This window comes from Ictidomys tridecemlineatus, chromosome 12 (assembly GCF_052094955.1).
Source record: "Ictidomys tridecemlineatus isolate mIctTri1 chromosome 12, mIctTri1.hap1, whole genome shotgun sequence".
NCBI lineage: Eukaryota > Metazoa > Chordata > Mammalia > Rodentia > Sciuridae > Ictidomys > Ictidomys tridecemlineatus.
Genome location: NC_135488.1, coordinates 65,236,032 through 65,249,140, shown reverse-complemented (window position 1 = coordinate 65,249,140; position 13,109 = coordinate 65,236,032). Strand labels below are relative to the sequence as shown.

The window sequence follows — 13,109 nt, the reverse complement described above, 5'->3', positions numbered from 1 at the left end:
CAAAGACTTTTTAAGCATGAAGGGACATACCATGAAAGAAAATTTCAATAGTTCAAGCAAATGTTTTTGAATTCTTCTGTAACCCACTCCAACAAAAAGCAAAAGGAAAACAGAAAACTAGAAAAATGATTTATTATATATATAAAACAAAGGGTCAGTAAACGTAATATAAAGATAGCTCCAAAAATCATCTTTTTTAAAAAAAAAAAAAAAGAAAGAAAACTAATGATCAATAAACATATGGAAACTGCCCCGTGTAAACAAGGAAATGCAAATTGAAATAATCAATTGCCATTTTTTACTTTATCAAACTGGCAAAGATGAACAAAGACATAATACCTAGTATTGATAAAGATGTAGAGGAGAAGGTTTTTCGATCACCATCAGTGAGACAGCACTTAGAACTTTTTACAATTCTTATAATGAATTAAACTGCTTTTATACATTTTTGACCCAGAATTTCAATTGCAACTTCATCAAAAGAAGCGATTGGGAATGTTCACAAAGACTGGACAGTGTAGCTGTTTATCATGATACAGCAAAAGCAAGAGGAAAACATCTAGATGGTCTAATAAATGTTTCATAATACATAATCTAATATCAACTACACTTCACCCCTAAATAATTAAATAATATTGTACAAGAATAATTCCTGATGTGGAAAATGTTAATGATATGACTTCACATGTTAGAATCAGTTACCAAAAAAGTACCTGAATACTCTTTTTCTTTCTCCAAACACACATTTGCATACAGAAAGAAGCTTGAAAAACATATCAAAATGTTAACAGCAGTCACCTCTGAATGAGAATGCTATTATTTTCTTCTTTCTATTTGTGTTTTCTAAGTTTTCGACTATCATATATCCCTTATATAATAAGCAAAAAAAGCTCACTAAAGTTATTTAAAATTTAATTTAAAAATTCTTGTTAATTATATAGAACTAGCATACATCTTAAAGTTAGTGCTTGGTCAGTTCTCCAATCAACAGGCCAAATTCTCTGCTGGCCAAGAAAATATCTTGGAAATCTTCACACAAACTTTATTTATTCTGGCTGCACTTTTTCCTACTCCAGTATTCAGTATGCTGTGCCAAGAAAAGATCTACTTTCAACTGAAAATCCATTTGCAGAGAGATTAGAATGCTAAAATGGAGACACTGGGGTTTGAGCTGAGAATTGATCCATTTTATGCACAGTAAATAATAAATGGACGTTTTAGTAATGCAACAATGAAACATTTGCAGTCTAGCAAGTAGTCTAACCCTGGCATTGCATGGAGACACATGATATATGACTGTAAACAAAAAGAAAATGATTTTTTTTACAAACTCACTAATATTTCATATATAGGCCATGCAAGAAATCTGTTTCATGGTTTCATAGGCACGCTCTCATTCTCTAGGCCTGGTTGCACTTTACTTTTCTTATAGTCCCAAAGGATAAAAGTTTGCCCCCTTGGAAGATATTTTCTCAAACTGATCATTAGTCACAAAGGCTAAGAGTTCCAAAGATGGGTTCAGTGTCCCCAAGAAAGACACTCATTTGAATATGGAAGTTCCAGTGTGTGTGTTTTTAAAGATCTGACCAGATTTCCAGAAACTACATCTTAGAAAATATCTAGGCTCCAGGGTTGCCGAGGACCCTCTAAAGAGATCATGAATATACCTTTGGTGGCAGATAGTGGGGAAGGCAGTGGGGAGGGGGAATTGTAAACTTCCTAAACAGAAGCGTATTGTTTGCTCTGTCGTGGGTTATGGTATTGTTTATATTGGTCAAAGACACTAATGCAATTTAGATGCATCCTGGGGCTCTGGGGTCATATGAAGAGGATGAGATGATGCTTTGTGGAATTCAAAGTGAAGAGACATAAAGAAGGCTTGAGTCTCCCTGTTCTAACTGGGGGTGCACGTCCACACCACTAGACAGCAGTATCCAAATTATAGCAGCTACTGATCGGTAAGCACCTATCTTGTGTCTGTATTGTTCAAGTACCCTCCCTATCTCATCTCAGCAGCCCAGTGAAGGTAGAGTTATTTGTGTCCCCATTCTTTGTTGATGAGGAAACGAACTTAGAGAAGTGAAGTGCCCAAGACCACCCAGAAGGCCAGGGGTGGAAACAATTTGAACTTGGACAGTCTAGCTCCAAAAGCCTTAGACCATTAATCTGCATGGCCTCTGAAACACAGGAACCCCTGCATCCCCCCCAAAGACCCTTGGCTCCCCATGCCTAGGTGACTGATGTTACCTGACTGATGCACCTACTTTAGGGGCACTGATTTTGACAGATTCTCCCCATTTTGCAATTGGAAACTGAGTGAGGTCAGAGATATTTACCAGTATCACAGAGCATGTGAGTAGGGCAGTCGAGACTTGAACTCAGGCTCAAGACAAAAAGACCCCATCAGATCAATGACTGGGAAGAACCCCAGGCTTTAGAGCATCTGTGCCCATCACTGACAATGTGATCACAGGTAAGGGTCCCTGAGTGGTATTGTTTTCTTGAACCTCAGGAGCTTTTTGTATATCTGGTGGTATCTCTTTCTCCTTTGTCCATCCTTTCAGACAGTCCTCTGGTTTTTCTCTCTGATTTTTGAAGTGGCTCATGGAAAGAGTGTATTAGTGCATATTCCCATCTTTGAGGCCCAGAAAAAAAAAATAGAGAGAGATCAGTTGAAATTTACTGCAGGCATCTGGACTGGTGTAGGGATTCTCCACCACAGGCAGCAAGGTGGCAAAGATTTTCATTTGGGATAAGGATAGCTCATTCTGGGGGTAAGTAATACAAAATTAGCTGCAGCAATGCCTGTCAAAAGTCATCTCGACTTGGCCCCTGCTCTACCAAATGGACAATGGTCTCCAGGTGAAAATTGAAAGCTCCATGCAGATTCAGGCCCACAAAGCATTTTTTAAGGCATGGTTGGGAGAGAGGTATGCTTATGAACTCCCCCTGAAACCTGCCTTCATCCTAGCCCTGCTGTCCTGAGTAGGGCAAGTTGGCATCCCAGAAGTCTGGGCTTTCATGCACGGTGACCAGCAGGTGAATGGTGGATGATACCCTTCCTCATGCTTCCTTATCATTTCCATAATTTGATGGAAGTGAAAGTGGTAAATCTAGTAGGGGCCAGATTCCTGGGAACCCTAAGCAGGCTAATAATATGTATCCTTTCACGCTTGAAACACTTTTTTCAACTTGAGTTTAGAAAAATTGGCTGCTGCTGAGAAAAAGGAAGAAAGTGCTACTGGTAGATCTCTCCTCTGTTGGATTCAGCTCTGCCCTATCCTGCGTGCCCTAGTAGCTTAGGGGCCATTCTCTGTTAATCAAGTGTGTGCTTGGCATCTCCTCCTATGTCTGAATTTCTATGCAGGTTTAGTCTTTTAAGAGAAGTCACTGTTAGTTACAAGCTGAGGTCATGATCGTAGTGACGTCTTTAGCCATTTTGGTAGACTTGCCCTTCCATCCCAATCCCAAAGGTAAAATGCTTCCAAACCTAATTGTGCACAGCTGCAAGAGTTCATGTGTCAGAAGCCACATACCTTGTACATGAATCCTGAGTTGTCCTTTAGCAAGTAAAAACAAAGCTTTAAAAATATATTTATCCTCAGTAAATTACAGCTGTTTTGAGTGCAGCAGTTTTTCTGACCTCAGGATTACAAAATTTTAAAAGGCTGATACTTTACTTAGAAGATAATTTGTAAGTTTTACAGATGTCAGCAGTCAAGAATTTTTTTTTTTTGGTGTGGATTTATTAAGAGGATAAAATGCTCTGCAGGAACCCTGAGCCTCATTATCTTCATATAGTTTGCAACACTCCAAAACTGCCTTATTAACTTCAGGAGATATAAATACAAAACACCACAAAATTGTGTATTCTATGGTCCCAATTATATAAAAAAATAATACCTATGCACTTTCGGGATATTGCAGCACTACCCAGAGAGCTGTGAATTACCCAGTAACATATCCAGGTCCCTCTAAAATGGACAAAAGAAAGACATTAGGCCCTGGTAGACATTATACCAGATTTTTTTTATATACTCAGGAGTATTGTTGACATTTGAGGCTGGATAATTTTTTCTTGGTGGGTGGGCTGTCCTGTGCAATGTAGATGCTAATACCATTACTTCCTCAGTTGTGATAACCAAAGTCTCAGACATTGCTTATTGTCCCCTCAGAGGCAAATCACCCCCATTTGGGGATCACTGCACTGTATACAAGTCCACAGATCCTGTTTGGGTATATGACTTGCTTCTTGTCTCACTATACTATATACTGCTGACCTAACCTGATGGGCAAGTTGTAAGACCCATGTGTTGAAGGCCTGTTAAATGCTAGGCATTTAATACCATCATGGTTAACTTTTACAACAATTTATGAAATGAGTATTATTCCCATGTTCTAGGACAGAACTCTTGAGTTATAAATAGGGTGAGAAGGTTTGCCCAAGATTACACTACCATTGAGTGGCAGAGCATGATGGCTGTCAACAGCACAAGCTCTCCAGGGGCTTACTGCTCCCCATCCTATTCTCTTCTGCCCCACAGAACAGGATGGGAAAGCAAGAAACATATCCTGGATACCTAGAGCATACAGAAACTGGTGAAATAGTTATGTGTAGACCCAGCCTGTTCTCTTATCTCATGGCAAGTAACCAGTGAGGTCTTCTAAGGAAATCCTAAACGACTCCAGGCCAGGAAAGGGGTGGGTGGGTCTAAGTTATGTCTAAGGATTAGGCCACCTGCACCTTCTACCCTCTCTTCTCATTTTGTTTTGACTTTCATTATTCAGTCCTCTGACTTCACCACCACGGTTCAGATTTTCCAAGTAGAAATCATTCTCTATACTTTCAAAATCTCTGCTTTGTCCTCTGAGGTAGAGTTTAACATCTCTGTCAAAAACTCCTTTAGCTAGTCAGGTGCAGTGGCTCATACCTGTAATCCCAGCAGCTCCAGAGACTGAGGCAGGAAGATCCCATGTTCAAAGCCAGCCTCTGCAAAAGTGGGGTTCTAAGCAACTCAGTGAGACCCTGTCTCTAAAGAAAATACAAAATAGGGCTGGGGTGTAGCTCAGTGGTCAAATGGTCCTGAGTTCAATTCTCGGTACCCCCGCCCCAAAAGAAATCCTTCGCTTCATATCACACCTACATATGAAATCCTTCCAGGGCCAGACACATAGTATTACCCAATACATGCTGGTTTCTTTCTGCTCTCAGCACTGGAGCCTGCTGAGCTTTCAACAAGACTCCCACGTTTGTGAATTATCATTGAAGAAGCCCCAGTAGGACACTCACCTCCTTTCTGGCTGGGACTCTAGAAAACTCAACCCAGATGCTTTGAATTTCACCAACTTGGAGTCCTATTGAATATGATTTTACTTCAGATTTTTTCAAATATTTTGCATAATATTTAAAAGCATAACTTTTTTCCTGAACCGGTTATTTTTGAAGGCAGCAAGAAGGTGGGAACCGCCAGTCTAGCTTGTCTGCTCTCCTTTCATTTGGAGCCACATTCCCAAACCAGCTGATAATTTGGTGCTGGACAGTTATCCTTGGCTCTGGGATGCCATGAAAATGCTCCCTAGGCCCAGGGGACATTGGAAGAAACAGCAGGGTGAGCTCATTCAGTTCCTAACCTCTACTATTTTTCCCACTACCTAATGCAAATGTCACAGTAGGAATGTAAACTCTACTTGGGGGCTTACATCAGCTTTTGGAGGGTTTCAACAAACTCCCCCAGATAAGACTAGGGGTTATTTTTCTTTTCCTTTTTGCCAGAAATAAATATTTATATCAAGAAAACATTGCCAAGACTTGGAAAGTATTTGAATTATTTAATCAGCCCTATAAAAGGATTCACTCCAATCGGTGTCTGATTTGGCTAATGAATTTTAATCCTGGTTTTATCCCAAACCCATTAGAAAGTTACCAAACTACAGGGAAGAATTCTGGAAATGTTCTTCTTCACCAGTCCCAAGGCCCAAAACTGGGAATGTATACACTTGAGTGTATACTTCAGAACATAGGTCTGTTCCTGTTAGATCAGGGCTTCTCAGAAGACTCTGGACCTTATCACAGGGCTCTTCAGCCCTAGTCCTCTCTCCGGGAAGGCATACCTCTGGTGGTATCCAGCCTTGCCCATTGACAGTATTGACCATTCACCTCAGTGTGAAGAGCCTTAGTTTCTGGAGTACTTTTGGCTACATCATAAGACCAGTTGGATTGACCCCAACTAGTCATTTCAGCAATACCTGAGTTCACATTGCAGCTCTGATACTTTCTCATGGTGTAGCACTAATTCAACTAACATCTCTGAGCCTCAGTTTCCCAGACTGCAAATAACCATAATGGTATCTCTTCCAGAGGGCTGTGGAAGCACCAAATGAGACCATGGCTATAGAACAGTAGATAAAATTATTGTGTTTGTGTGTGTGTGTATATATATATATATGCACACACACACATTCTCTAAAGGCTTTTATTTTTCTAGAAATTCCTGATGTCTAAAAATATGTTAGTTTTGCAGAACAGTATATTAAGCAATCAGACCTTCAGTTCTTTGACTTTAAACCACACATTCGTGTAGTCTATTTTAAAGATGTGAATATCCATGTAATAGAGTGACATTTCCTGGGTCCTTATCAAGTGCCAAGTGTCATGCTTAGTACCTTCATATTTACCCCCCCCCATACACACACCTCTGTGCAGTGATGCCATCATCACCATTTACAGATGAAGTCATTCCCCAGTTGTATACTAGTAAGGGGAAGATCTGGGACTCTCGTCTCAATCTGTCGGTTCCCAAAGTCTCCTCTTCCCTCTCTGTGCCCTCTGAATCCAGCTTCTGGCATGCCTACCTCCTAGGTCTGGGGTGCTTGCTACTAACTGATGTGATTACCCTCATTGATCCCCAAGTCCTGATTTACATAAAGCTGTTTGATTATCAGACTCCTGTAGACAGATGCTTTAGGTTACCCTATGTCATGAGGATGCACAGAATCCTGAAATATAATTAGGAATGACAAGAAAATTTATATTTCAACCTCATCTATTAGTAATTCCATTTAACTTCTGGTCTCCAACTCCTCACACTTCCTTTATTTCCCCCTCTGTTGCAAACAAGAGCTCAGCAGGCTGCCCCACTCCTCCTAGCCTCTCAGTGAGTGCTAAGGAGCATTGAAGTGGCTGCCTGGTAGGCAGAGAGGAAGGGGCCTGGGTTGTCCTCAGAGTAAATGACGGTCTCATAAACTATACAACACACTGGCTTTGGCACTAGCATGGCCCCTGAGCCAGGCCTGGCCCAGCCAGGGAGCAGACGAGGAAGGCTTTGTGCCCTGCTTCCCAAGTGGACATTCCAGGAAGGAGTCAGATGATCTGAGTTATGGAAACCAAATGGCCCTCCTTTGTTTAGAGAGAAAGAGGAGGGGAAAAGGAAAAAAAAAAAAAAAAGCCACTCATTTTTGTGGTAAAGTGAAAACAGGCTCCAAACCAAACAATCCCTCTCAGAGCAGAAAATGCCAGCTCCTCAGAGCAGCCCACAAATCTTGGAGGCTGACAGGCTGCTGAGAGGAGGTATCAGAGCTGTCCTGCAGCTGTGACCAGAGCTCTTGGTCCTCCCGGCAAGGTGTTCCTCTGCCTTACTCCAGAAACATTTGGACTCCCAGGCAGGAAAGGAGAAGGAAAAGAGGGAGAGGGTAAGAAATACCTACTTATGTAGGCCATGCTCCTCCTCCTCCTCCTTTCCAATTGGGATGAGGGAAGGAGACAGGAGGTATCCAGCCCAGAAGTGAGCTCAGACACTAGCAGAGGCAGGAACTTGGGCCTGCAGCCCTTGCATTCACCCTGGCTCTGCCCCTGCTATGTGCCACCTCAGACACCCTCCTCAGTGTGACCCAGCTCTTCCCACAGAATGCAGCCCAGAGTCACGAGGCCTCCTGTGGCTGTTCTGTGGCTGCCCGAGGCTCTGTGGGCTGGCTCTGTGGGCAGGAAGCTGCACTCCCAGGTATTGCTGGGCATGTGCAACAGGATAAGCCATGGCCACGAGGAAATAAATATAGGTTCTGCTCAGCGATGCCTGTCCCCACTTTGATTTGTTCTCTAATGCAAGTCTTTCCTGGAACGGAGAGTCTTTTGGGGAGGAAGGAATAATGCAGAAGAATTCGATTGTCGTCCTGGTTTTGCGTCCAACTTGCCATGTAACCAGAAATCACAGTTGTCTCCCTGAGCCTCCATTTTACATCTGAAAAATGAGCCTGGTGATCCCTGCCCCGCCTTAGCTCACGAGTTTATCAGGTGGAGAGACTGGGTGATCATGGCTGTCATCCAGGGCGGCAGAACAGCCTATCAGATAAGCTTGTGGACCGCAGCCAGCCTGCCTGGGGGCAGATTTAGGTGCCCACATGCAGCTCTGAGCAAGCTGCTTAATCTGTGTGTTCTCACCTTTAAAATAAAGGGAGCAGTACCCCTCTTTAGCACTGCTAGAAGGTTAGATTTGACTAAGTGATGCATGTGAAGCATTTAGAAAGCACCCACACGTGGCATGCCCCAGGTGAGCCCAGCTGTCATTGTCATCATAGCCAGAAAAAAACAATAATGCCAGGTTCAGGCACTGCATGACCCCTACTGTCATCATCAGCTTCACAATTTTATATAACACACCCTCCCCATTCCAGCACTTCCACGAGTCTGCCAACAGTTGATTCTCAATATGTTGGAAAACCTCCAAAAGTACCCCTGGTGCTTTTAGGAAAAAAAAAAAATCCCAGAAAGTCCCACCATGTCCCACCCAGCCTTGGTCATCTAAACTCACTTCCCTTTCTAGTCTCATTTTGAGCCACTGTGTGTCTCTATCAAATTCAAGTCTCATTGGCCTTTTACCTCAAAAGGTCTGGATTCCTTCCTGCCCCAGGGCTTCTGCAGTGCCACCTCCCCACCTGAATTTCAGGTTTCAGTTTAAATAGCCTTTCCTCAGGGAAGCCTTTCCTGCTCAACCAGATGAGGATCAGCTCCCCTGCACCTGTGTGTGCTCATCCCCGTTATAATTAAATACGAATTTGTATGATTACTAGCCTGTCAGTTCTTGCAAGTCCTAATACAGTGCTTGGAACATATTAGACACATAAAGAACATGTGTGTGTATTTTTAATAAATATATTAAAAAATAAAAGAAATATGTTGAATGACTATCTCTCCTGTGGCTCCTATAAAATTCATGAAATTCTGTTCTCTAGCACATCATGGGGCTTCATCAAATATTTGTGGGACATATGAATGAACAAATGACTTGGAAGAACCTCTGCTTTTCGCCATAGGAAGATTTCCCTGGACACCATATCTTCCTCTTTCCAAGAGGGACGCAATACTTTCATATGTCCTCTAACTCCTATCCCAGGGGAGTCTGTCCCTAAATCCAGGCATGAAGGAACCAAGACTTCCTAATCTCCACCCAGGCAAGCACGTGATGTCAAATGTATTCTGCAGTCGTGACTTGCACAGATCCTAGGAGACAACAATTTCACAGCGCAAAAAAAAAAAAAAAAACCAGTTGCAGAAAATTGTCCTTCAAAAATATATGTATCCCCTTTGTATCTTCTAGCTATGGGTAGATTAAAGAGACAAGTTTTATTCATCCTTGTTTCTTTGATGGGTCATACCACAGCCTTCTGTAAAGCTTGTGTAGCCAATGAACCCTGAGGCATGAAGGATTAACTGTTGTCAGTGGAGTCTACTAACTCCTCAGCCCTGCCTCTGTGCCCCAAGACACAATGAAGTTCTTAAGGAGTTTGAGATTAAAGGTACTTGAGTGTTTTTTTGATCAACTATAAGAGCAAGAATTTCTCCACCTCTGAGTCTCCACTGCAATTCATCTTCCATAGCTATATCTGCTAAATTGGATCTCCAAATTCGTCACTTTGATTTTGCTCAGAAATCCTCCAAGTTCTTTTCATATTTTATAGAACTGATCCCAAATCCCTCAGGCCAACTCAGAGAATTTGGACCAAACTTCTCTCTATACTATTGATACCACTAATTAGAGTTCTGCGCGCTCACATGTTGAAGCATAACAGAGAAGCACGCCGAGGCAAGCATATAAAGCAGGGTTTATTTTAAAAATGGGTAACATAGACTTCTCCCAGGAAGGAGAAGGGGGCCATAGCTGGTATCCTGGTATCCCAAGAAGCAGCGAGGGTGTTTTGTCTTTTTATTTGTCCAAGGCTTCCTTGGTTGTCCTGCTTTCTTACCCTTATCTCTCCTTCCTCCCTACATGACTAGGCTCAGGAAATGCTTGGTGGGATGGCCAAAAGGTGGGAAACAGGTGGGCTGAAGGGGGAAGGGCAGGATGGAGCACCCCTGACACATTAATCAACAACCTTATAGGTCCCTGTAGGGAGGGGCAGGTTACCTTGGCAACAGGTTGGTGCTGGAGCAGGTTTTGATAAGGGTGAAGGAAGGGCTCTGAAGGAATTATCATTTCAATCCCCCAGGGGGCAGTCTCCAACTTCCTGGACTCACTGAAATTGGCCTCCTTGATCCAACCTGACTGATTTTACCTATCTATACTGACTGCCTGTCTAATTCTGGCTTCACTATCTTTTCAAGTCCTACTTAGCCCCCCTGCTCTGGGTCACACCTCATTTGCCCTGTCTTAGTTCATGATAGTATCTTTATTGTTTCTTACCCTTCTCTCCACTAGCAAAGCTCACAGTTTGGATTTTCCTGTGACCTTACCATGTCACCCATGTAAAAGGAGCTCCCTGTCTCCTGAAGCCCAATGATATTTTGGTCTCGCTACTTCTTATACTAGTCACACACTTTTTCCATGAATATGGCTTCTTTCTCAAACTAGACCTAGACATGAAATGCATTAGGAACAGTCCAGTGTTTCCTGTTTCCCCTCAGTTATTTCTGAGGGGGGAAATAAACTCAAATCATAACTTGTGAATTCAGTCTCTAGTTGCTCTGACTGACTCAACTGAATACAGTGGGGTCAGAAAACTAGTATGCAGGTGGGAGCCATGGAGTTCACTGTTAATGGATTTTAGAGCGCAAGTAGAGGTTGTATTTCAGAAAAGTGCTTGGTCTTCCTCATGTCTCCTTGGGTTTTGGGTCAATGATCTCTAGAAGTTAATAGATTTGAAATTGTAAGCTTGTCCACTTCTTTTAACCCACTCACTTCCTTCTTTTTACAGATGAGAAACCCTTCACTGTGGAAGATACTTACTTGCTGTGTCCAGCGCCTATCTTAAAAGAAGTTGGCATGTAAGTTTTTTGCCAGCAATGATCTCTCAGACAGGGAGGAGAAGGGAGGTGGACCAGACAAAGGGAAAAGAAAATTTCTCTCTCCATTATCATGATGGAAACTTTCTCTAGATTTCCCGCAGTAATAATGGCGCCAGTGGCTAAAGAGAGCCAGGCCTAAGATCACTGTTTTACAGAGTATCTCTCTTCATCCTCCCCAGTTCTCCATAAACAGATGTTCCCATTATACAGATGTGCAGATGTGGCTGAGAGAATTTGAGTAACTTGCTCAAGTTCACACAGTAGTCAAAGAGCCTAGGCTCAATTCCAGGTCTTTCTGACTGAATCACAGCTATATTTCTAGAAAGTTCGCACATGTATTTCCCCACCCTATCATCCTGATCTTCCTGCTTGATGGTTATTATCTCCTCCTGAGACATAAGGAAACTCAAAAAGAAGGCTTAGAGAGGTGAAGTGGGGACTCAACTGGTTCCTGACAAACTGAGACCCCAGACTCAGACTTCACTGTCACCCTTTGCGCCCTTTCCTCACTTCTCTGCAGAGCATTGGGTGTTCACCCAGACAGCTCCCTGAACTCATTTATGGGGGAAATATCATGATAGTAAGTGCTCATGTGAGTGTGACCAAAAACCTCTGCAGACAAAAGAGAATTAGCACCCCAGCAAGAGACGAATTAGGTGGGGAAACAGTGTCGGTGCAGAGGACAGAAAAGAGTCTTTCCAAAATTGTATCGTTGACAGCCTGTTGATAAGATATGGCTTTAAGGAAAAAAAAAAGTGGAAGTTGTTCTTCTGAGTTCTACTTTTAATCACTTAATCTTATTGTAAACCCTTCTATTCTGGTTGTCTGGCATCAACCTGTGATATCACGGATTTCACAAACTAGCTCAGGGTCCTCGCTGCAAAATGTGAGCTCATGTTTGAGTTCTCACAGAAGGGAGGAGGACACAGGCAAATTAGTTTCTCTACTGTTTAACTCTGTGCCCCTGCAGGATGGTAACAAAGCACCCCTATCAAATTCTTAGAGTCCAGATAACGACAGCAGAACTAGTTTATCTCCTTTGATGGGATCACTTTTTAATAATACTTTGTCCTATTACTATGTGACAAGTAGGTTCAACAGAAGCAGGCTTTTCTCATTCAGTGCAACTCACCACAATATGAGGCCTCAATGCCTCACCTTGGGATGCTAGCCAAGCATATCCTGACACCATTCTAGATTGTTACAGGTGGATGGGTCAGAGAGACTATCCTCCACATTTCATAAGGAGAAGTCTCAGGCCCTTTAGGGAAGAGCCTACAGGGAGTTAGAAGCAGAAACCAAAGGAGACCTGTGTATTTGGCTCTCCACTCACTGTTCATCTCGGTCTGTTTCCCCTGTTATTTCAGGAAAGCTGCCCTACAGGTCAGCATGAACGATGGCCTCTCTTTCATCTCCAGTTCAGTCATCATCACCACCACGCACTGTGTAAGTCAGAACCTCTCCCTTTACTAAAGGGTTCATTATTATCATCGCCAGCATTTCTCAAACACCAATGTCCACATGTGTCCCTGGGAAGTTTTCTGGTTCTTTTTTTCTGTTCGTGGAGCTGTGATCCTGGCACTGTGAGGCCAGCCATGGGTTGGATCAGGGAGTGCAATGCTCTGGAATGTGCCAGGAATCCTGTGTTGGGTCCTTGGGTTCTGCATTTCTGGTGTGGAGGGAAAGCCCCGAATGCTCTGGCCCGGCCAGGGGGTAAGAAGCACCAAGTCGGAGCAGTAGTGAGGGTCACTGCTTGCATAGAGCACTCTTAAGAGAAAATGAGCAGAAAGGATTGGACAACATATTCAGAAAACACGTCTTAGGGAGCTTTTCT

The 13,109-nt window shown here is 42.8% G+C and overlaps 1 protein-coding gene across 1 annotated transcript in view; it reads left to right on the top strand.

Annotated features, from left to right (window-relative positions):
- The window catches only part of Antxr1 (ANTXR cell adhesion molecule 1), a 226,325-nt gene that overhangs the window by 91,632 nt on the left and 121,584 nt on the right, over positions 1-13,109 (top strand). The window contains exons 11-12 of the mRNA XM_005322100.5: positions 11,185-11,254; positions 12,643-12,721. Coding sequence (XP_005322157.1) covers positions 11,185-11,254; positions 12,643-12,721 — 149 coding nt within the window. The remainder of the gene's footprint in view (positions 1-11,184; positions 11,255-12,642; positions 12,722-13,109) is intronic.